This window comes from Onychostoma macrolepis, chromosome 07 (assembly GCF_012432095.1).
Source record: "Onychostoma macrolepis isolate SWU-2019 chromosome 07, ASM1243209v1, whole genome shotgun sequence".
Lineage (NCBI taxonomy): Eukaryota > Metazoa > Chordata > Actinopteri > Cypriniformes > Cyprinidae > Onychostoma > Onychostoma macrolepis.
Window position 1 is genome coordinate 26919185 of NC_081161.1, and position 19619 is coordinate 26938803.

Below are 19619 nucleotides of genomic sequence, written 5' to 3' on the forward strand. Positions count from 1 at the left end.
GCTGCTCCAAGTTGAACACACCTATACATTTTGGTCTCTGTTGGAATAAAAGTGGTAACTTCTCCCCACCACCTCTCAGGAAATTAAAATAATTAAATATAAATTGATTCTGAGATAAACCAATCAATTTTTAAGTTGTTTTAAAAAGAATAGTGATAGTTAGGTGAATCGATTTTTTTTCCCCTCGCACCCCTAGTGACCAAAGAGTTGGGAAAGCCATAAATGAAACCTGTGTTCTACACTTCTTTAGCCCACCCACCCTTGTTTCTAAAAATTTTTTCAGAAAATTTTATTTTAATGGTTTAAATACATTTTAGTAATTAGTAAAAGTTAGTAAATAGACCATATCAAAAGCATGTCTAATCAACTGCATTCATAAAACTAACATTAAATAATTCATTACAATTTTTACAATAGTAGGGCCTATGAAATGGTTTATTTTTTCAGTAATTCTATGTTGTCCGTTTTAACAGTTTGAAGACGTCTAGGCATCGAGGTTATGAGTTTCTGGAGTTTGGTGTTGGAATTTGGTCCCATTCTTGCCTGATATAGGTTTCCAGCTGCTGAAGAGTTTGTGGTCGTCTTTGAAGTAGTTTTTGTTTAATGATGCGCCAAATGTTCTCTATACGTGAAAGATCTGGACTGCAGGCAGGCCAATTCAGCACCCGGACTCTTCTACTACGAAGCCATGCTGTTGTAATAGCTGCAGTATGTGGCTTTGCATTGTCCTGCTGAAATACACAAGGCCTTCCCTGAAATAGACGTCGTCTGGAGGGGAGCATATGTTGCTCTAAAACCTTTATATACCTTTCAGCATTCATAGTGCCTTCCAAAACATGCAAGCTGCCCATACCGTATGCACATATGCACCCCCATACCATCAGAGATGCTGGCTTTTGAACCGAACGTGGATAACACGCTGGAAGATCTCCCTCCTCTTTAGCCCGGAGGACACGGTGTCCGTGATTTCCAACAGGAATGTCAAATTTGGACTCTGGTCTGACCATAGAACACTTTTCCACTTTGAAACAGTACATTTTAAATGAGCCTTGGCCTACAGGACACGACGGCGCTTCTGGACTATGTTCACATATGGCTTCCTTTTTGCAGGATAGAGTTTCAGTTGGTATCTGCAGATGGCACGGCAGATTGTTTTTACAGACAGTGGTTTCTGGAAGTATTCCTGGGCCCATTTAGTAATGTCAATGACAGACTCATGCCGATGAGTGATGCCGTGTCGTCTGAGGGCCCGAAGACCATGGGCATCCAACAAAGGTCTTCGGCCTTGTCTCTTACGCACAGAGACGTCTCCAGTTTCTCTGAATCTTTTGATGATGTTATGCACTGTAGATAATGAGATTTGCAAAGCCTTTGAAATTTGACGTTGAGGAACGTTGTTTTTAAAGTATTCCAAAGTCTTTTTACGCACTCTTTCACAGATTGGAGAGCCTCTGCCCATCTTTACTTCTGAGAGACTCTGCCTCTCTAAAACATCCCTTTTATAGCTAATCATGTTACAGACCTGATGTCAATTAACTTAATTAGTTGCTAGATGTTCTCCCAGCTGAATCTTTTTAAAATTTCTTGTTTTTTCAGCCCTTTGTTGCCTCCGTGTCAACTTTTTTGAGACCTGTAGCAGGCATCAAATTTGAAATGAGCTCATTTAGTGGATAAGTCAAAAATGTATCTGTTTAAACATTTATGTTCTCTATGTTCTATTGTGAAGAAAATATTGGCTCATGTGATTTGAAAGTCTTTTAGTTTTCATTTAATTCAAATTTAAAAAATGTCCCAACAATTCCGGAATTCGGGTTGTATTATTATCAGTAGTTGTAGCAGTATTATCACTATTATTATTACTATGAGAAGTAAATTCTACTGTACAATAGTAACATCTCTGTCACAATTACTTAAAATCAAGCCAAACATTTATTTTGATGAGCTATCATGAAGACAGAGTGTCTGTGTGCATAGGATTTTTTTTTTTTTTTTTTTATAAATCAAATGAAACCGTGAAATGCTCATGAAATGAACTTTTAGAGTAGCTCTAGAGATGTGAGAAGTTTACATACAGTGTTCTCATAAGAGATGCCAGACAGAAAACACCATGAGCATCACATATGCTTGAGCATGTGAAGACGACAAAACTGCTCCTCTCATTCATGCAGACTTTATATTTAAATAGCAGTCTTTTCGCACTTTAATATTAATAGACACTAGTCCATACTGCAATTTAATGGTGCAACCCGACTTTTGATTTATTCATCCAAAATTTCCCAAATTCCATGACATACCGCTTATACTGTAAAATAATTTTATACTGTAACTAATTTAATGAAAGTGAGCAAAAAAATGTGTAAATGATTAAAGGAAATGCATTTCATTTCTCTCAGATATATCAGCACTTTGGATTTTTAAGGAGAACATGGTTGAGAAACAAAAGACATTTTCTTTCTGTAAACAAAGCCAGGCAACCGCCGCTCATCTGATGAACTGCCATGACTTTTACCTGAGGCTCCTGTTTATCTATTGACCAATCAGAAACCTGCAGCCCTAACCTCCAGCCAATCAGAAACCAAAGACCATCTCCAGGCCAAAAACAAATAAACAAACAGTAACCAAATCAAACACTTCTCCTCCAAACTGCAAACACTACTGCTCTAGAAAGCTGAAACAAGCATTTTCCAGCTGAAAAACGACATCCCACACCTGTTAATCTGCCTGTGTGTCCTGTGTGTCTGTGTGTGTAAAGGGTTAAAAAGATCCAGCAGGAGATCAGACAGTGTCATCGCCCTGAACTCCTGACATTCCTCTAACCCCCCCTCGCGTGAGCTGAGAAAATGGCCGGCTAGCTCAAAGACACACACACTCACAGTCTCTGATCCCAAAGTCCAAGCGTGTTAATCTCCAGACTGAAGTGAACACCGCACATATACCACACACTTACAAACACATGCAAAGTGAGAACAACAAAGTAAAAAAGGCTTGAGATTGAGACCTACTGTGTAGTTTGGCCTGGCAAACTTCCCACATGCTTTTTTTTTTTTTTTTCTTGACTAACCCCTCCCTTTCTCTCGACGTCCTCCCTCTTCCTTTCCTGTCCTCCCTCCCCTTCCGCTGCACAGCAAAGACCGCCTATCTATAGAAATGCTACCAGAAACCCTTCCTGTTTACCTTTAACCCCTCATGTCCCTCCCCAGATCAGTGAACCTGACGTCACCCGTCATTCGATGCTGACTTTAGATCAGTGCTCTAGGGAGAAACAGAGCTGTCAGACTGGTTGAATGAGGGAATGTCCATCTGTGGCAGTCGGCTAGTGGCAGACAATAGAAACGAATGCACATGCATACCGAACTAAATTAGGTGCAAGAAAATGGGTACGAGACACTTCCACACACAGATGGGGGGCACAAGCACTCAGACTCAGACATACAGCGGGAGGTGATCAGGTGTCAGGTTACAGTGCTGGTTGGAGGCTCTGCCTGACAGGCCGGCCCAGTTTCATAAACCTCACAGACGCAGGGTCAGGAAGCAGCAAAGCAAGTTGGCCACACACAGGCACGCACTCACACAAAGAGGCGGAAGCGCTCACACACAGACCGGTTTTACTCACACAGCGCATTCACGCGGCACATGGTAGGAGGCCTGCAAGCAAAAGCACACACACACACACACCTTCACGCCACATCGGTTATTAGGGAGAGGGTAGACAAACTTTAGCCATTTTCACCCTTGCATTAAGACACCTGCATCTTTTTCCCTCGTTTCTCTCCACACAGACACAAACAGTGAATACATCTGAAAAATAGAAAACTAAGCAACATCACAAAAGCTTGATTAATCTGCACTGGAAATGTCAAAGCTTTAAGTCAGTGTTTAATTATAGAACCAACTGGCTAAAATAAAATAAGTAAAATATGCTGAAAATAAAATTCTACTGTATTTTCAATGGAAATCCATTGTTCTGAAAATGCAAGTAATTATCTAAAATGCAAATAATCTAAATTTTTAGAATTGCGTACAAATACACAAGAAAAAAAAAAAAAAAAAGGTACAAAAGCTGTCACTGACGCAGTACCTTTTCAAAAAGTACACTTTTGTACATTTTAGGTACCAATATGTAGAGTACGAGGTACCAGTATGAACTCTTTAGGTACAAAGGTGTACCTTTCAAAAAGGTACCGACCCAGTGACAGCTTTTGTACCTTTTTGAAGAGGGTACAAACAATGATTTAAATTAGAAAGCCAGAAACCAAAAACAACACAAGCCTTTTGATCAAAAACGCTGTAAAAACGGTAATATTGTGATATTTTATTGCATTTTAAAATAGCTGTTTTCAATTTGTATATATTTTAAGATACAATTTATTCCTGTGATGGCAAAGCTGAATTTTCAGTAGGGCTGCACGATATATCGCATGCGATATTTAATGCGCATCTTGTCAGTAAAGCCGGTTCTGTAATCAGCGGTAATTTATCAATGTGGTTCTGCGCAGCTTATAAGTGAACAATGGCTCTGTGTAGTAAATGCTGCTCCATCTGAAATCACGCACGTGATGGAAATTACCACTGATTACAGAACCGGCTTTACTGACAAGATGCGCATTAAATATCGCATGCGATATATCATGCAGCCCTAATTTTCAGCAACCATTTATCCAGTCGTATATGCTAATTTGGTGCTCAAAACACATTTCTTATAATTATCAATTAACTGTTTAATTATCAATTTAAAACAGTTGTGTTAATTTTTTTAAGAAACAGTGATTTTTTAGAACCTATTTTTGTCAGGATTTTCTGATGAATAGAAAGTTTTGTAACATCATGCATATTTTTACTGTCACCTTTGATCAATTAAACGCATCATTGCTGAATACAAGTATTCTGGCAATTTCTTTTAAAAAAAAATGGTACTGATCCTAGACTTTTGAAATGTAGTGAAATGTAATGTAATGCATTTTGTATATATGACAAATATTTTTTGCCATCAGTGGAGAAAGACACTCTACGCAGCCATACTGTGCAGTTGCAGCATCTACCAGCAGGGGCTAAATGGGATATGCTATCCTGCTAACCTTGATTGGACAACAACAAACCCGCAATTCATAGTTAGAAGTTAATACTCATTTCACATGTAAAGAAGTCATTTAGATAGAAGATAAAAGTACAGCATAAAATAGCCTATTTAATTTCAAGAGTCTGAAAGAAGATAGAAAATGTAGGCTATTACAAAAAAAAAAAAAAAAAAAAATGAAATGTTATGACCCCTTTAAAAACAAATCCATCATCTGGATCCCATCCAGACAGTAGGTTAAGGGGTTTGTGTGTGAATGTGAGTGATGTGGATTGGTATTTGCATCTATGTTGCTGAATGTTCATTCTGCACAAAGCAGCAGCACAAAGGGGCTCTGTTCATGCCGTCAGCCGGTCTCGCTCGCTCTCTTGGGCCCTCACGCTATCACACCACCCTGTAACACTGTGACCACCGCTGCTCTGCCCTGTCACTCATTCCAAACCGTTTTTCATATTTTAACTACACCGATTCTTAAACTTCATCTCTAATGGCAGTTTATTTATTTAACCATCTTACACATTTTCAATTTTGATCAACAGAGCAGCTTACACAATATTATTTCATATTGATTCATATCACAAGAAGGGTTCATCAGAATGTGAAGGTATGATATGACATTTCCCATAGACTGTTGTGAAAATGCCCCTTTTTTAACATAACAGATCTAACCTAAGGAAAATACCTGTGTAAAAGTACAGACGTGTACAGTTTTTGTCGTCATGTATGAGTCTAATGGGGTTTATATTCTGTATTTGGGGGCTCCACCTGCCTCATAAACCCTCACTGATTTGGCCTTTACATGCATTACATGATGGAGCAGTATCTTTGCAGAAGTGTGATTGAATCAAGTTACATACTTGGGAACTTTCCGTCTGAACATGTTCAACCTTGATCTTGTACTTTCTACAAACATTTAACCCAAGTAAACCACACACAAAAACAGCCATTCACCTCTACTGCAGCTAAAGTGACATATAGATGAAGTCAAGTTTCAGTATTGAAACACCAAACCCTCATGGTCCAGAGGCTTAGAAAGACTCAGAACATTAAAGCACAAACTTGCCCACGAGAGCCTCAGGGAGAGAGAAGGTCGAGTGCATCTCTCTCTTTTACCCTGGGACTGCCTCACATTATACATCTGTTGGCTTTCCACAGCCCAGTGCACATGAATGGCTCGTCTCTCTCTCTCTCGCTCAGACACACACACATAAACGCAGACAGACACTGCAACACAAACACACTCACTACAGGAAGTCACACGATATGAACTCTGATCCACATCCTGCCTCTGCTTTAATTAAGGACCTGTGAGGACAGACAGATTGGCTAAAGGAGAACATAACAATCCATCTCGTCTGATTTGGCTTTCAATATCTACACAAAGTCTAGTTGAGTTGTATTATAATCTACACCATTAGATTGATGCACCAATAGGCTACTAAAATTCAGGGCCAATCCGATATTTATTTTCATGTTATGAGCAATAACCAATAAATGGCCAATTTTAAAAGTCAATAATATTTTGTCTAAATAAATACACAAAATATATCGCAACTCAATGGATATTCATTTTGAGATCTGTTAAAGATCTCATGTAATTGTGTTATTAGCCTTTTTAAAGATTACTTTAAGTGAGTGTTGAGGACAAAGGTAATCTAACTGTTATAACTGGAAATGATTATGCAAAATAAAATATACTAATCTCTATATATCCAACATTGACAATACAGCAAAAAAATCTCCTATCGGACAATAATCAATATGGTAAAATATACTACAATCAAACTCTCTATTGACACACAAAGAGGAGACTCTCGTTTGCATTTTTCCTTGAGGAAAAACAAGAGCACTGGCAAATCAGAATCTGTATTTGGGTAGGTGTATTTGTGCACACATGTCTGACAACGAGAGCACTCCATGTGCCCAGCAGAACTGGTGGAAAGAGTTCACGATTGTGCGCGCGCGCGCGTGTGTGTGTGTGTGTGTGTGGCAGCTGAATCACTGAGCCTCAACTCCCTGTGTCAGCAGCAAAGAGCTGAGGGGAAAGACTGATGCTCCTGCATCACGAGAGAGAGAGAAAGAGAGACAGACAGCGAAAGAGAGAGTTGACACTGTCAGGCAGTACTGCTGAAAGCACTGCCTGCTGCTTGCAATCACAGACTAGACAGCACTCCTGCTCTTTTCTCTCTCTCTCTCTCTCTCTCTCTCTCTCTCTCGTTTTCCATTTCCCTCAGGAAACCTTATTATCAACATCTCCCTTCTGCCTGCACTCACACACAAACACTAATCTCACATCAACACACGCAGACAGAAAAACCACAAGCCAGACCCACTCTAGCCAGCCGGAGTGCACCTCCTGCTATCCTACGGTTGGCCTGACCCACATCTTGTTAAAGCCTTAAGTACGCTTAGCCCCAGTAAGTCCTAAACACTATTGCAACTCCTAATCGGCTGCTACAGTACCTATCTGTAGGCCCTGGACAGGAGGAGCTGTGAATTATTTAATGGAGCCTGTCTGCCTTGTCCTTTCTCTTTCAGTTCAGTTGAACACTACAATATAGCCTGTTGTCAAAGTAGTCTGTGGCAACGTTCCAGCAGTCATTTCATTTATCTCTCATCCATGTCAGTAACTTGTATATTTCCCGATGGAGATAAACCAACAACAACCACAAAAACTATGTTGCATATCATTCACTTCCCTTCAAAATAAGCTCTGCAGAGCTGATAACTGAAACAAGAGCTCAAAACTGTAATCTCTGACTCACTCCAACATCTCTGAACTTTTAAAGCCATCAAACAATGTAAGAAACCTTTGGAAAAGATCTGAGAACAGATTCTCTCACCTGTGCGTTGTAAACCATTGGCACATCCTCCATGCCTTCTTCGTCCTTCATATCCTCTTCTTGGTCATTCTCTAGTCCTGCATTTACCCAAGAGTGATTGGAGTTCTCTTCCTGGTCTAGTGCCTCTAGCTGAGGCAACAGCTCATCCCCTAAAAGGTCAGGAGCATCACCCAGGTCAAGTCTGTGACCATGTTGCTCTCCAAGCAAGACCTCCTCCAGTGCCTGAAACCCATTACTGCTGCTCTGGCTTGTAACCAAAGGTCCAGCCACATCATGGCTCCTTCGATCTGCCGTAGAGAATGAACAGTCAGCACCGAATGAATTCAGACCATCTGGGAACACCTTAGAAGAGTTGAAGGAATCCTGGTTTGATTTGGAGCTATTTAAGGGGCACCGTTGTGCCGAACTGCCTGGTATTTGGACTCGTTGCTGCGGATGTTCAATTCCAGAATTAGACAGGAAAGGACAACCAGTACTCAAAAGGTTTGAAGCTGATGATGGGATGGCCGTTGAAGAGGTTGTCATAGAGACTGGGGCAGAGGAGTAAGGCTGGGTTGCATTTACTATAGGGGGAGGCTGACCAGTCAGAGTATAATGACCAGTCGGATAGGATGAAGTGTGGCTAACTGAGTCAGTTGGGAAAGAATGGGTTGCAGGGGAAGACTGGACAGGGAAGGCCAGGTCATTGTCTTCCAACCTTGGACCTGTAGTAAAACCTGGGACCCCTTGGGATATTTGAAAGCCACTGTGTTGTTGAGAAGACACCGGCATCATTGAGGCCTCAACCGTAGAGTGAAAGGGACTACCCTCCACACCAAGCGAGTTATGGTGGCCGTGCTGGGAATGATTTTGAGGGACGTTGCTCTCATAGTAAAAACCTGTATGCTCCTGATAGGTCTTGCCAATATGATGCAAGCCTTGATGGGCTATTTGTTGGTGAGGGAGCTGCAGCTGGTTTGAGATTGGGTGTTGATTGAGGCTGTGCTGTCTATGCTGAAGATGTTGATGTTGCTGACTGTACTGCTGATGTTGAGCTTGAGCTTGATGCTGCTGAAACTGTTGTTGCTGCTGAAACTGTTTATGTTGAAGTTGTTGATGATGAATTTGTTGATGGTGTTGATTGTGCTGATGGTAGTTATTCCCTTTTTGATCATGGTTTCCCCACATGGGGCTGTTGTGAAGAAACAGTCCATTGGTCTGGGGCACTTGGTTCATAGTATGCCCTTGAAATGATTGCTGCTGTGGCAAAAATGTTCTTCCGTTGTTGCCACCTCCTTCTGGACCAGGAAAGGACTGTTCCATTGAGGTCTGTGCCTTCATAGTGTCAAAATGCCCCACAGGTTGGTTGTAGGGTATCCCATGTTGGATGGTAGAAGATCTGGACCCTGCATCCACCTGAAGAGTCTGCAAACTAGGACCCAGTTGAAGTTCATCATCCAAGGACACAGAACCAGGGGTAAACCCTGGATCATCCTGGACTAAGCTGTCAAGCCCTCCCCCAAATATGCTAGGGTCATCAAAGAAGTCCATGATGGGGTCGGTCATTGTTTGAGTTCAGTGCATTAAGTGTCTGCCCCCTCAGCGGCCCCTACGACAGGACTGCTGAATGCAATAGGGAGCTAAAGACTGTCAGAGTTTGTTGAACCGCTGTGTGTCCATCACCAAGAAGGGCTACAGTCTAGAAAAAGAGAAACAAAATAACATTACTTTAGATACGCAAAACATTTGGGATTCAGAATTATTTTAATAACATTCTGCATACTTTATTGATTAGATAATGAATTAAAACTCATTTTAAAACAGGTTTGAATATTAAAAAAAAAAATTCAACATCATTTCATAATTCTCTGAGCTTTTCCTAATAGCTATAAGCCAAATTTGACTTACAGCATTCATAGTGTCTTTAGGTACGTAGGTATAAAGTCTTTAGGTGTACTGCTTTTAAAGGGTTAGTTCACCCCAAAATGAAAATTCTGTCATTAATTACTCACCCTTAAGTTCCAAACCCATTCAATCCAATCCCATAAAAACTTTGCTCATCTTCAAAATACAAATTAAGATATTTCTGATGAAATCCAAGAGATTTCTGACCCTGCATAGGCAGCAATGCAACTACCACGTTCAAGGCCCAGAAAGGTAGTAAGGACATCGTTAAAATAGTCCATGTGACATCTGTGGTTCAACTAATGTTATGAAGCTAGAGAATACTTTCTGTGCTCAAAGAAAACAAGAATAACTTTATTCCACAATTTATTTTCTTTCATGTCAGTCTTTGACACACATTCACAAGAGTACCACGATGCATGCTGTTGCATGGACTACTTCAACGATGTCATTACTACCTTTCTGGGCCTTGAACGTGGTAGTTGTGTCTATGCAGGGTCAGAAAGCTAAAATATCTTAATTTATGTTCTGAACATAAACAAAGGTTTTACAGGTTTGGAACGACATGAGGGTGAGTAATCAATGGCAGAATTTTCATTTTTAGGTGAACCATCCCTTTAATATAGAACACAGAGTTCACTTACAAGCAGGACTGGCACAATTCAGTATTTGAGAAATTGCTTCAAATCAATTTCAAGTGTGAATTTACATTAAATCGGCCGCACCCACATTCTGGGAAATTAAGTGCTCTTCCACCCTTGTCATTAAAGTCTGCCTGTCTGCGTAAAAGGCCTATAAAACCTCAAACTTCAAGACTTTCAATCAAGCGTTTTCTTTTTCTTAAAATTGAGTAGTTCTTGTTAGGTACCTCAACTATGTAAAACACTGTTTCCAACACATCTCAATGTAATTAAAAAAATAAGCTTGTTTAAATGTGTATATGTGAAATACAGCAACTCTGAAGATGTCAGATGTCAATCCGACTTTGCTTAATGAATCAAACAACAGATTGCCATTTCGTTAGGTGACGTACGCAGAAACAAAACAGCAATGTTAGTGTTTGTTTTGGCAGGTACGATTATCCACACATAATATAATGTACTGTTTTATACTCCATGTTTAATGGAAAAGTTTGCCAAGGAAATGTTTAGGGCTGTACCAGAATATTAGATTATTCGAATATTCCTTCGGTGGGTTGGCATTCAATTTTCAATTTTGAGATTCGAATATCCTTTTTTTTCCCGAACACCTGACATCCACCACGAAACGGCTCTCATTTGCTTGAAATATGAATCTCCCATGAATGAACGGCATGAACATCATGAACGTCATGATTCAGTTCTTCTGGAAGAGAAGACAAAAATGCCGAAGACCTCAGCTGTGTGGGATCACTTTAAATTGAACGAGGACAAGACAAAGGCAGTGTGCCAAATATGCAATTTGAAACTGGCCTAAGTTACCACAACAGCACATCAAGTTTGAAAAATCACCCGAGTTCTGCAAGTAGTACGCCTATTATAGTAGCCTATATTGTTGGTGTAAAAAAACGAGCTTCTTTTATCCGCCATGTTAATCAGTAATTTTACACATGATAAAAACGTGCACTTAATTTGCTTGGAAAATACTTGCGAATAAGGGAGAAAAGAAAGAGAGAGATAACAGATGCCATAGTGGAGTTCATCGCTATGGATATGAGACCCATTAATTTAGGAATGTGAGCTGTCTAGCCAGCCTAACGTTACCTTGTTCTATTTAGCCTACAGTTTGTTATATTCCATATAAGGAAATTCAATTAATTTTATTTAAACTGTTTGTTAATTAAAATGTGTGATGCTATTATTGAAAGTATGCGACCGTATTCTTTATTTATTACATTACAGTTCGTTGAACTTCGTTCATTTATTTTTCGTTCTTCTTTTATTTAAATAGCCTACTCTTTGCGGTGTAACTACTGTGCTGCTATTTTCTGATTTGGGAGTGATTTGTTTGTTAGAAAAATGTTAGGCTACCTTATTAAAAGTATTGCTCTTAACAGACCTGTGTGTTTTGTATCACTAGTGCAGTGTCCGTTCTCGGAGCATTTAAGCCCTTCCCGCGTGAGGTGCCTCACTTCCGGCTCGCGCTGTTCTGCAGTTTATTAAAAGCTTAATCATTCTGAATGTGTCGAATGTCCATATTGCACCAAAATGCGATACTGCACTCCCTTGGGTCCGCAGCAACACACCCGCCAAGCGTGAAGTTGATTGGATGAACAGTTCTCGACATAATAAAAATGCAAACAGACACACAGAGATTCCTGCCTTTATTAGAGAGAAGAATATGTTCAGCCCCCTCCCTCCGAAGCTTCGAATATTCGGTGTTGATTACTACCGAAGCTTCGAAACTCAAAAAATGGTATTCGGACCAGCCCTAGAAAGTTGATCATAATTTATACAAGAATGTTGACTCAATGATCAATTTATTTCTTTAAAAGTGAAGGTTTATCATCAACTGTGTACATCTCCTTGCATGGCGTCATACACCCACATCTCAGCAAAGTCAGAACTTCCAAGTAGGAAGTTCACAATCAAATGGTGTTCTGTTGAACTTTTCCTAATAAGAAGCTGAGAATTACAACTTGCCAGAATATAACTGAATGCAGGAACTCAGCAGCAAAGTGAAAAGGAGTAGCAGAAAACTCATCACAAAAGGAGTAGCACTGAGCATGTGATGTCATACTGTAAATACAAACCCGATGTTACATCACTCCATTAAAAGATACAATACTGCATTGATGCTCTTTTAACATGCCCATCTCCTTAAGTCAGACTCTGGCAATAAACTCGTCCAGAACACCCTGAGGCTTGAGAGAGGTGAAAGGGGAAGGAATGTCTGGGGAACATTTGGCACCATTAGTGGAGCTCAGAAACAGGCATTACAGCAAGCACAGCAGCTGAAGAGCTTTCAGCACCAGACAAAAACCAGGTGCTTCACACTCCCCTCAGACTTCCCTCAGCTATGGATAAGAGAGAGAGTCAGTGGGAACTGCGTAATTCTTTGCCAAGCCCTGGTCAGGAGGACAGCGACAGGAGCGACTCGAGCAGTGTGGGACACACATACAGCTCATTCCATTTCACGCACGCATGCACGCACACGCACACACACACAACCGGACAGAAAGGGTGAGAGAGAAACAGGCTGTCCTGACCAACACCGGCTGTGGAGGAGGTCAGTCACGACCTGATGACTCACAACACACACAGATAAACAAAATGGCAGTGAACAGAAACCTAGACACGGTCCATTACTACAATACCACTCTGTGGTTTCAACCTTTTCTACTTCCATTAAACCTACAATAATTCAACTAACACACCAACATAGACTATATTCAATCGCTATAGAGAAGAAAGCATAACACTTAAACTAAAGTTGTCGCTCCACATCTAGACTACAAGATCATTTGAAATAGACTGTAACAGCTGTTTTATATTGATTTTAACTTAAAAAAAAAAAAAAAAAAAAAGAAAGAAAGAAAACACATGAAGTAAAGGTCAGTCCTCTGGGCAGTAGCATTCAAAGAAGAAAAAAACAACTCAAACATGAGCCTTATCTCATATCAACAGCAAACTAACAGCTCACTCTAACAGGATTTTGAATCATACACAGCCACAACTCCGTCTGTCACCAGTGTTCAAAATTACTGGGCACCTCCCATTATCTAGGGCTGGCTTTAGTGTACTTGCAAGTAGTACACCGGTCTCAAACCAGGAAGCATTTTGGCAGGCACATTGTAATTATGGCTTACTGTCATGTCAAGTCATCTGGATGAAACTGATATGATATCAGACTACAAGTGAGACAAGCTTTTTTTTTGCATTTCACTGTTCCTTACAGATTTTTGAAGTCTTAAGTATAGAGCTGCATAATTAATTGGGAAAAAATAAAAAATAAAATAAAATTACAGTAGCTGCTTTAAGTAGCCTAATTCTGAAAAGTGTTGATTAGACAATTCCATTTACTGCATTCTGTAGTTTTAATTTTACAATATGTTTAGAAAAAGTGAAAAGGATCAGCGGTAATTTAGAATTATCTTAGATTCTCAACACTGTAACATACATATAGTAAAGCCCAACATGCAATGTGTGCGGACATTAAGTTGACTTGCGCTGAACTGCAGGGCTCAAACAATGAGACTGAGTAAACATGCATTGAGTGTCAGCCTCAGTTATTATAATGGAATTTCTAGTATTGCCACATTGCTTACCTCCTGTATATTTATTCAAAATCGTACCATTTTGTTTGTGAAGTTGACCAATTAGTCACCGACTTAATTTATTGATATACTCCACTGTTCAAAAGTTTGGGGTCATGTTTTTTTTTTTAAATGTAAAAAAAACAACAAAAAAAACAAAAACAAACACACATTACAGGTGACAGTAAAGACATTTATTATGTTCCAAATGACTTCTATTTCAAATAGGCTAAAACTTCTATTCAAAGAACCTTGAAATAATGTACAAAGGTTTCTACAAAAAAAAATTAAAGGGGTCATATGATGCGATTTCAAGTTTTCCTTTCTCTTTTGAGTGTCACAAGCTGTTCATGCATAGATAAGATCCCTAAAGTTGCAAAGACTAAGAAGTCTCAAACCCAAAGAGATATTCTTTATAAAAGTTAATACTCGTCCACTCCCACCTAAAACGGCTCATTTAAACACACCCCCACATGTCTACGTCACTGTGTGGGAAGATTTTCAAAACACCGCCAAAATGTATAAGCAAAGAAAGAGGGCGTGATTTTTATTCTCACTGTAGTATTGTTGATGCCGCCGGAGCCATGTCCTGAAGATGCTGCGTTTCATTGTGAAAACTTTGTTTGGGCTTCCAAAGGAGGACACAACTAGAAATCAGTGGTTAGGTTGTATTTACAAAACTGTTCCAGAACAGTTCAACCCAAATATTAGAGTGTGTGTAGCGCATTTTACGGAGGACTATTTTCTGAACCTGGGAGAGTAGCCTGCAATGCCAGCTGTGCATAAAGGCTTTTTCTATAAAGTGGGGCAATTCCAACTTTGCAAGGACAGTCTGGTGCTTCAGACTCACAGCCTATAAGTATGTTTTCATATTTAAAGAATTTGCTACTGACTATTCAAACGAGTTTTGAGCTGTGTAGTGTAGCGCTTGTTATTTGTCGTTTCTCCGATCACAAATGCAGACATGGTAATGTTTATGCAGCTCGATGCAACGTGACGTGTAAAAAGACAGTATAAGTCATTACAATCAGTAATTATGATTGCAACAAATGCCTTGTTTATAATGGGTTTTATTGTTTTTGTCTCGTCGTGCCAGGACATGCCTTCACAATACGGTAAAGGTGTAACATTTTCTTTACACGCTTGAGGTATTCGGCCAATCACAACGCACTGGATAGCTGGCCAATCAGAGCACACCTCGCTACTCAGAACGATGAGCTTTGTAAAAATCGATGCGTTTCAGAAAGGCGGAGCATGGAGGAGCAACAATAATGTACAGTAGGTGGAAAATAATCTGTTTTTTTAACCTTAAACCACATAAACACATTGCATTACACCAAACACACAACATAATGTTCTTTTCAGCAAACATCATATAACCCCTTTAATGAGGAATGTTTCTTTAGTGTCGAACCAGCATATCAAACTGATTTCATACTGTAAAATCAGTTTGATTCTCTGAAGACTGGCATAATGACAGTTGAAAATTCAGCAATGCCATCACAGCAATAAATTACATTTTTAAATATTAAATTAGAACTTATTTTTATTGCAGCAATAATAATTCAGAATAATATTACTATTAAGCATTTTTGATCAAATAGTGCAGCCTTGATATTGGTATAGAATAAGATAAGTTTTCTTTTTAAAAAAGCCCAAACCTTTGAATGGTACACTGTATAAAACTGTAGTTCTCATTTCATTTTCTGCGTGCACACTACATTAAGAAAACTGCATGCAAATGACATATAAAACAGATATTTTAATATAAATTATAATGATGGAGATTCATATTTGTCATTACAATATCAATGAAAAATAAATAATAAGGCAGCCCTACTGCTGTAGCAATGGATTACTGGTGGCTCTTATGAAACATTGTGGCACAGACACAACAGACCCAAAACAGATTTATGTAAACACTCATTGCCAACCTTCCAAGCCCAGATAGCCTACCAGTTTTGATCAGCCTGTTTGGCTGTGAGGACTGATTTATATCGACCGGCTTCCAAGGATAAGCATCAAGCCAGAAACATTTCTCTTGAGAAGAGAGGCCAGAGGTGTCTTCCAGAAACTGCTTCAGTCCACAGCTGAAAGACACGCTGATAAGAGCCCTGCCGTCTCAGGCCATTAGCCGTGCACTATCTATACAAGCAAAAACACGTGCTACTTCCTACTACTGAAAAACACTGCGACCCCTCCCCCAACACACACTCTTCACAGATTCTATCTTACACAAGTCTCTTTCATAGAGTAACCTACAATATCCAATTCGATCTGCATTTCTGCAACATGTCTTACATCTCTGGTTAATGAAAGAGTTACTAATCTGAGTCAATGATGCGATTCAATGCGTTTCACAAATCTAATCCACTGGCTTTTTTCCTGCCAGTGAGCGTGCATGACTTCAACAAGATGAGGCATAGTTGGGTGTCAGTGCTGCTGGTCTTGGACTGCACACGTCAACTCATTTCCGTTGTGAAACTGCCCTGTGACAGAAGCCAAGTCATATATATTAGAATGTGACTCATCTAAAGAGCAGGTAGAGGTTGCCAGGTGCCAGAGACCCAAGACCAGTTTCGGAGCTGTATTTGTATTCTATGGTGAGGGTTTTTTCTGGACGCGTGAAGCTGATCCTGGACCACTCCTATCAAGTAACCTCTTTTTTTAGTGATTCATTTTCCCACAGCACAGCCATGCTTTAACCAACACAACAGGTGGCACGTGAAGTTTCAACGACTTCCACATCAAAAGTGGAACAACAGAAGGAAGATATAGCTTTCTTGTCTTTTTATGCAAGCTTTAACGTCTTGTGCCACGAGGAGGGATTGATCTCTTTAAGAACAGTACATGTCTGTTCATCAAAATTGTTGAGTGATATGATTAAGCTGCTATTTTTTTTCCTATGGCTGACAAACGATACATTGCAACATTAACTATGTTTAAATTAATTAAAAATAAAAATTTAAATGGTACAAGAAAATTTAAGCATCATAACATATGTAAAATGGATTTTCATTATGAAATTTGCAAAATGTAACATTTACCAATGTTATTAAATTAGTGTTGATTAGTGAATTTTTTATTTTTTTTTGGAAGATTAAGTTAAACTGCAGGTCCAATGATTTTCACATTTCAGTCAACAGTCGTCATAGTTTGGTAAACTTCTATAATGGTGAACGGGGGACTACAGCAATTTTTGCATTCACATTTGCTCTAATAGCAAAAAAAACAACAACAAAAAAATAAACATTTACACAACTTTTCCTATATACTAAGATTGATTTGCAGCCATTCTCTTCCCTGTTGTTTTAGAAACAACCTTGCAGGTGTTTCTAATACCTTTTTTGTTTAATGGCACCATAATATAACAAACTATAGTGCAAAATTATATACAATAAATCCTTAAAAATACAAAAAAAAACAAAAAAAAAAAACATTACGATAACCTATGAATCGCACCATCACAGTCTGATGCCAATATTGGCTATACATTTTTTTAAATGTTGCCTGATAACCGACTTGTTTACTGTGCATCCTTAGAAAAAAAAAGAGTCAAAAGAAACAACCCATCCCCCAACAGTAAGACTTCACTTATATCTTTCAGCATAAGAACAAGTCTAGTCCTAGAATAACTTTTATAAAGGACTAACCTTAATCTACATGCAAAACAAATTTATACTGGTAATTACAGTTCATAGACATTCACGTCTTGCAGATGCAATTCAAGATGAGCGTGGTCCTGTTCATCAAACCTTAATCTATTCTTAGCATACTTCTAAACATAAAGGTGGACCATACATAAGATCTTACATAACAGTGGACAAATAATGAGCTTGCTTCCATTGAGGAATGACGAAAGCCACTCCTTACAAAGAGAAGCCGAAAGAAACAACTGTTTGCTGGTGCACAAAAAGGCACAGGGCATACCACGATAATTAAAATAGTCAGAAAATACATTAAATAAACACATTCTGTACCAGCCACAATGTACCATTTACAGTTCTTAGATGATGTGTAAATGAATTAATGTAAAGCTGGCTGAACAAGATTTTCTCTTGATCTAATGGAAAAGTACTTAAATTGTCTTCCATCTCATCATGACTCATGATGCTCATAGATTATTTTTTTCAAGCAGAGGAAAATGTATGTGGGCTCAAATTATCCTGTCCCTGCTGGAGCTTCCATTGACTCATCACTGAGCGACATTTTGCTTCCTGATGTAAGTTCAACAGCACTTCAGATGGAGATGTGCGACGAGGTATTTATTGTTTTTGGAGCTGAAGTGCATCTCTAAATTCCAACACTTCCTGCTCACAGCAGTTGATTCTGGTTTACTGCACATCACGCCTTGCCATATATTACAAAAAAACACTCCATATACATATAATTCAGTGGTGAATGTTTCCTTTTATGTGAGCAATGATTTGCAGACACTTTTATCCAAAGTGACTTAGGGGTCATTCACACAGGATGCGTTCTTGTGTCCATCTGTTTTTTGAATTGTTTTTATGTAAACGGCAATAGACAGACATCACAGGCACTGCGTTTGACTTGCCATGTCAAGTCAAAAGTAGAAACGTAAAAATAGTTGTTGTACACGGTCCGTGTGAACCAGCCCACTTCAATGCACTCAAGGTGGTCTATCTGCACATTTTGAAGGCTAAATGCAAGCAACACTCTCTGGAGTCCCAGCATCTTCCCAGGCCAGACTTTACATACTCAACCTGAAACTACGGGCAGAACTAACATGAACAGTCATACAGACCTGCACACAATCTATCACATACAGATCTGTATACAGAGCTGAAACTAACAATGAATATTTGCAGATTATAAACTAGCGGTCCAGTGAAACATAGATGCCATGTGTTTCTGAAGAAAACCTGTTGGGTTCCCCAGGAAAGCAGAGCATTAGAGCACATTATCGCTGCAGTCTACTGTATGTAACTAAGATGAGTTTTATATAAGCAGAAACAAAAATCACTGTTGAACAGAAGAACATCTAACTGAGCTCTGGAGGTCCCACAAACAATGAAGTACAATGGTACTAGCAGGTTTTCTGTAAATGTACATGAATACGGTAATATTCAACACAAATACATATGGGGGTGATTCTTCAATTAGGAGGAGTTTTCTGTCAACTGGGTTTATTCTGGGGGGAAAAAACCCCAATTATTTATTTTGTTGTATAATTTTAAAGGATGTATTATTAGGTTTTAAACATAATAATATCCTATAATAAACTTAAATGACCTTTTGTTTCTCTTTTGGACCTGTTGCCTTTGCACGTTTTCCTTCAAAATGCTTTAGTTAATTAAAATGCATGTTATTTAAGTGTTTTTTTAAGTGGTTTTTTTTAAATGTACAATTCTTCCATCCTGATCTGAGAGTCAATGACATGTCATTATTTGAACATTTGAATTCATAAACAAACCATTTCTTTAACCTGAAAATACACTATTCATCTCCAAAACAATGACGGTATTAGCAACTGTTATCACACAAAAATTCACTGCAAGGTTAAACAAGGCCTTAATCAAATCTATACTCAATGTTTCAAAATATAATTTGTGAACGTTTC

At 39.0% G+C, this 19619-nt stretch overlaps 1 protein-coding gene across 6 annotated transcripts in view; it reads right to left on the reverse strand.

Moving 5' to 3' along the window:
- The window catches only part of chd9 (chromodomain helicase DNA binding protein 9), a 77294-nt gene that overhangs the window by 56679 nt on the left and 996 nt on the right, over positions 1-19619 (reverse strand). For 4 of the 6 annotated variants that reach the window (XM_058780653.1, XM_058780654.1, XM_058780651.1 and 1 more), the window contains exon 2: positions 7918-9595. The exons of 1 other annotated variant lie outside the window; for it this stretch is intronic. In XM_058780653.1, the coding sequence (XP_058636636.1) occupies positions 7918-9462 (1545 nt within the window). In that variant the 5' untranslated portion in view covers positions 9463-9595. Of the gene's footprint in view, positions 1-3002; positions 3047-7917; positions 9596-19619 lie in introns of those variants that run through there. One more of the 6 variants, XM_058780656.1, reaches the window with a different exon arrangement.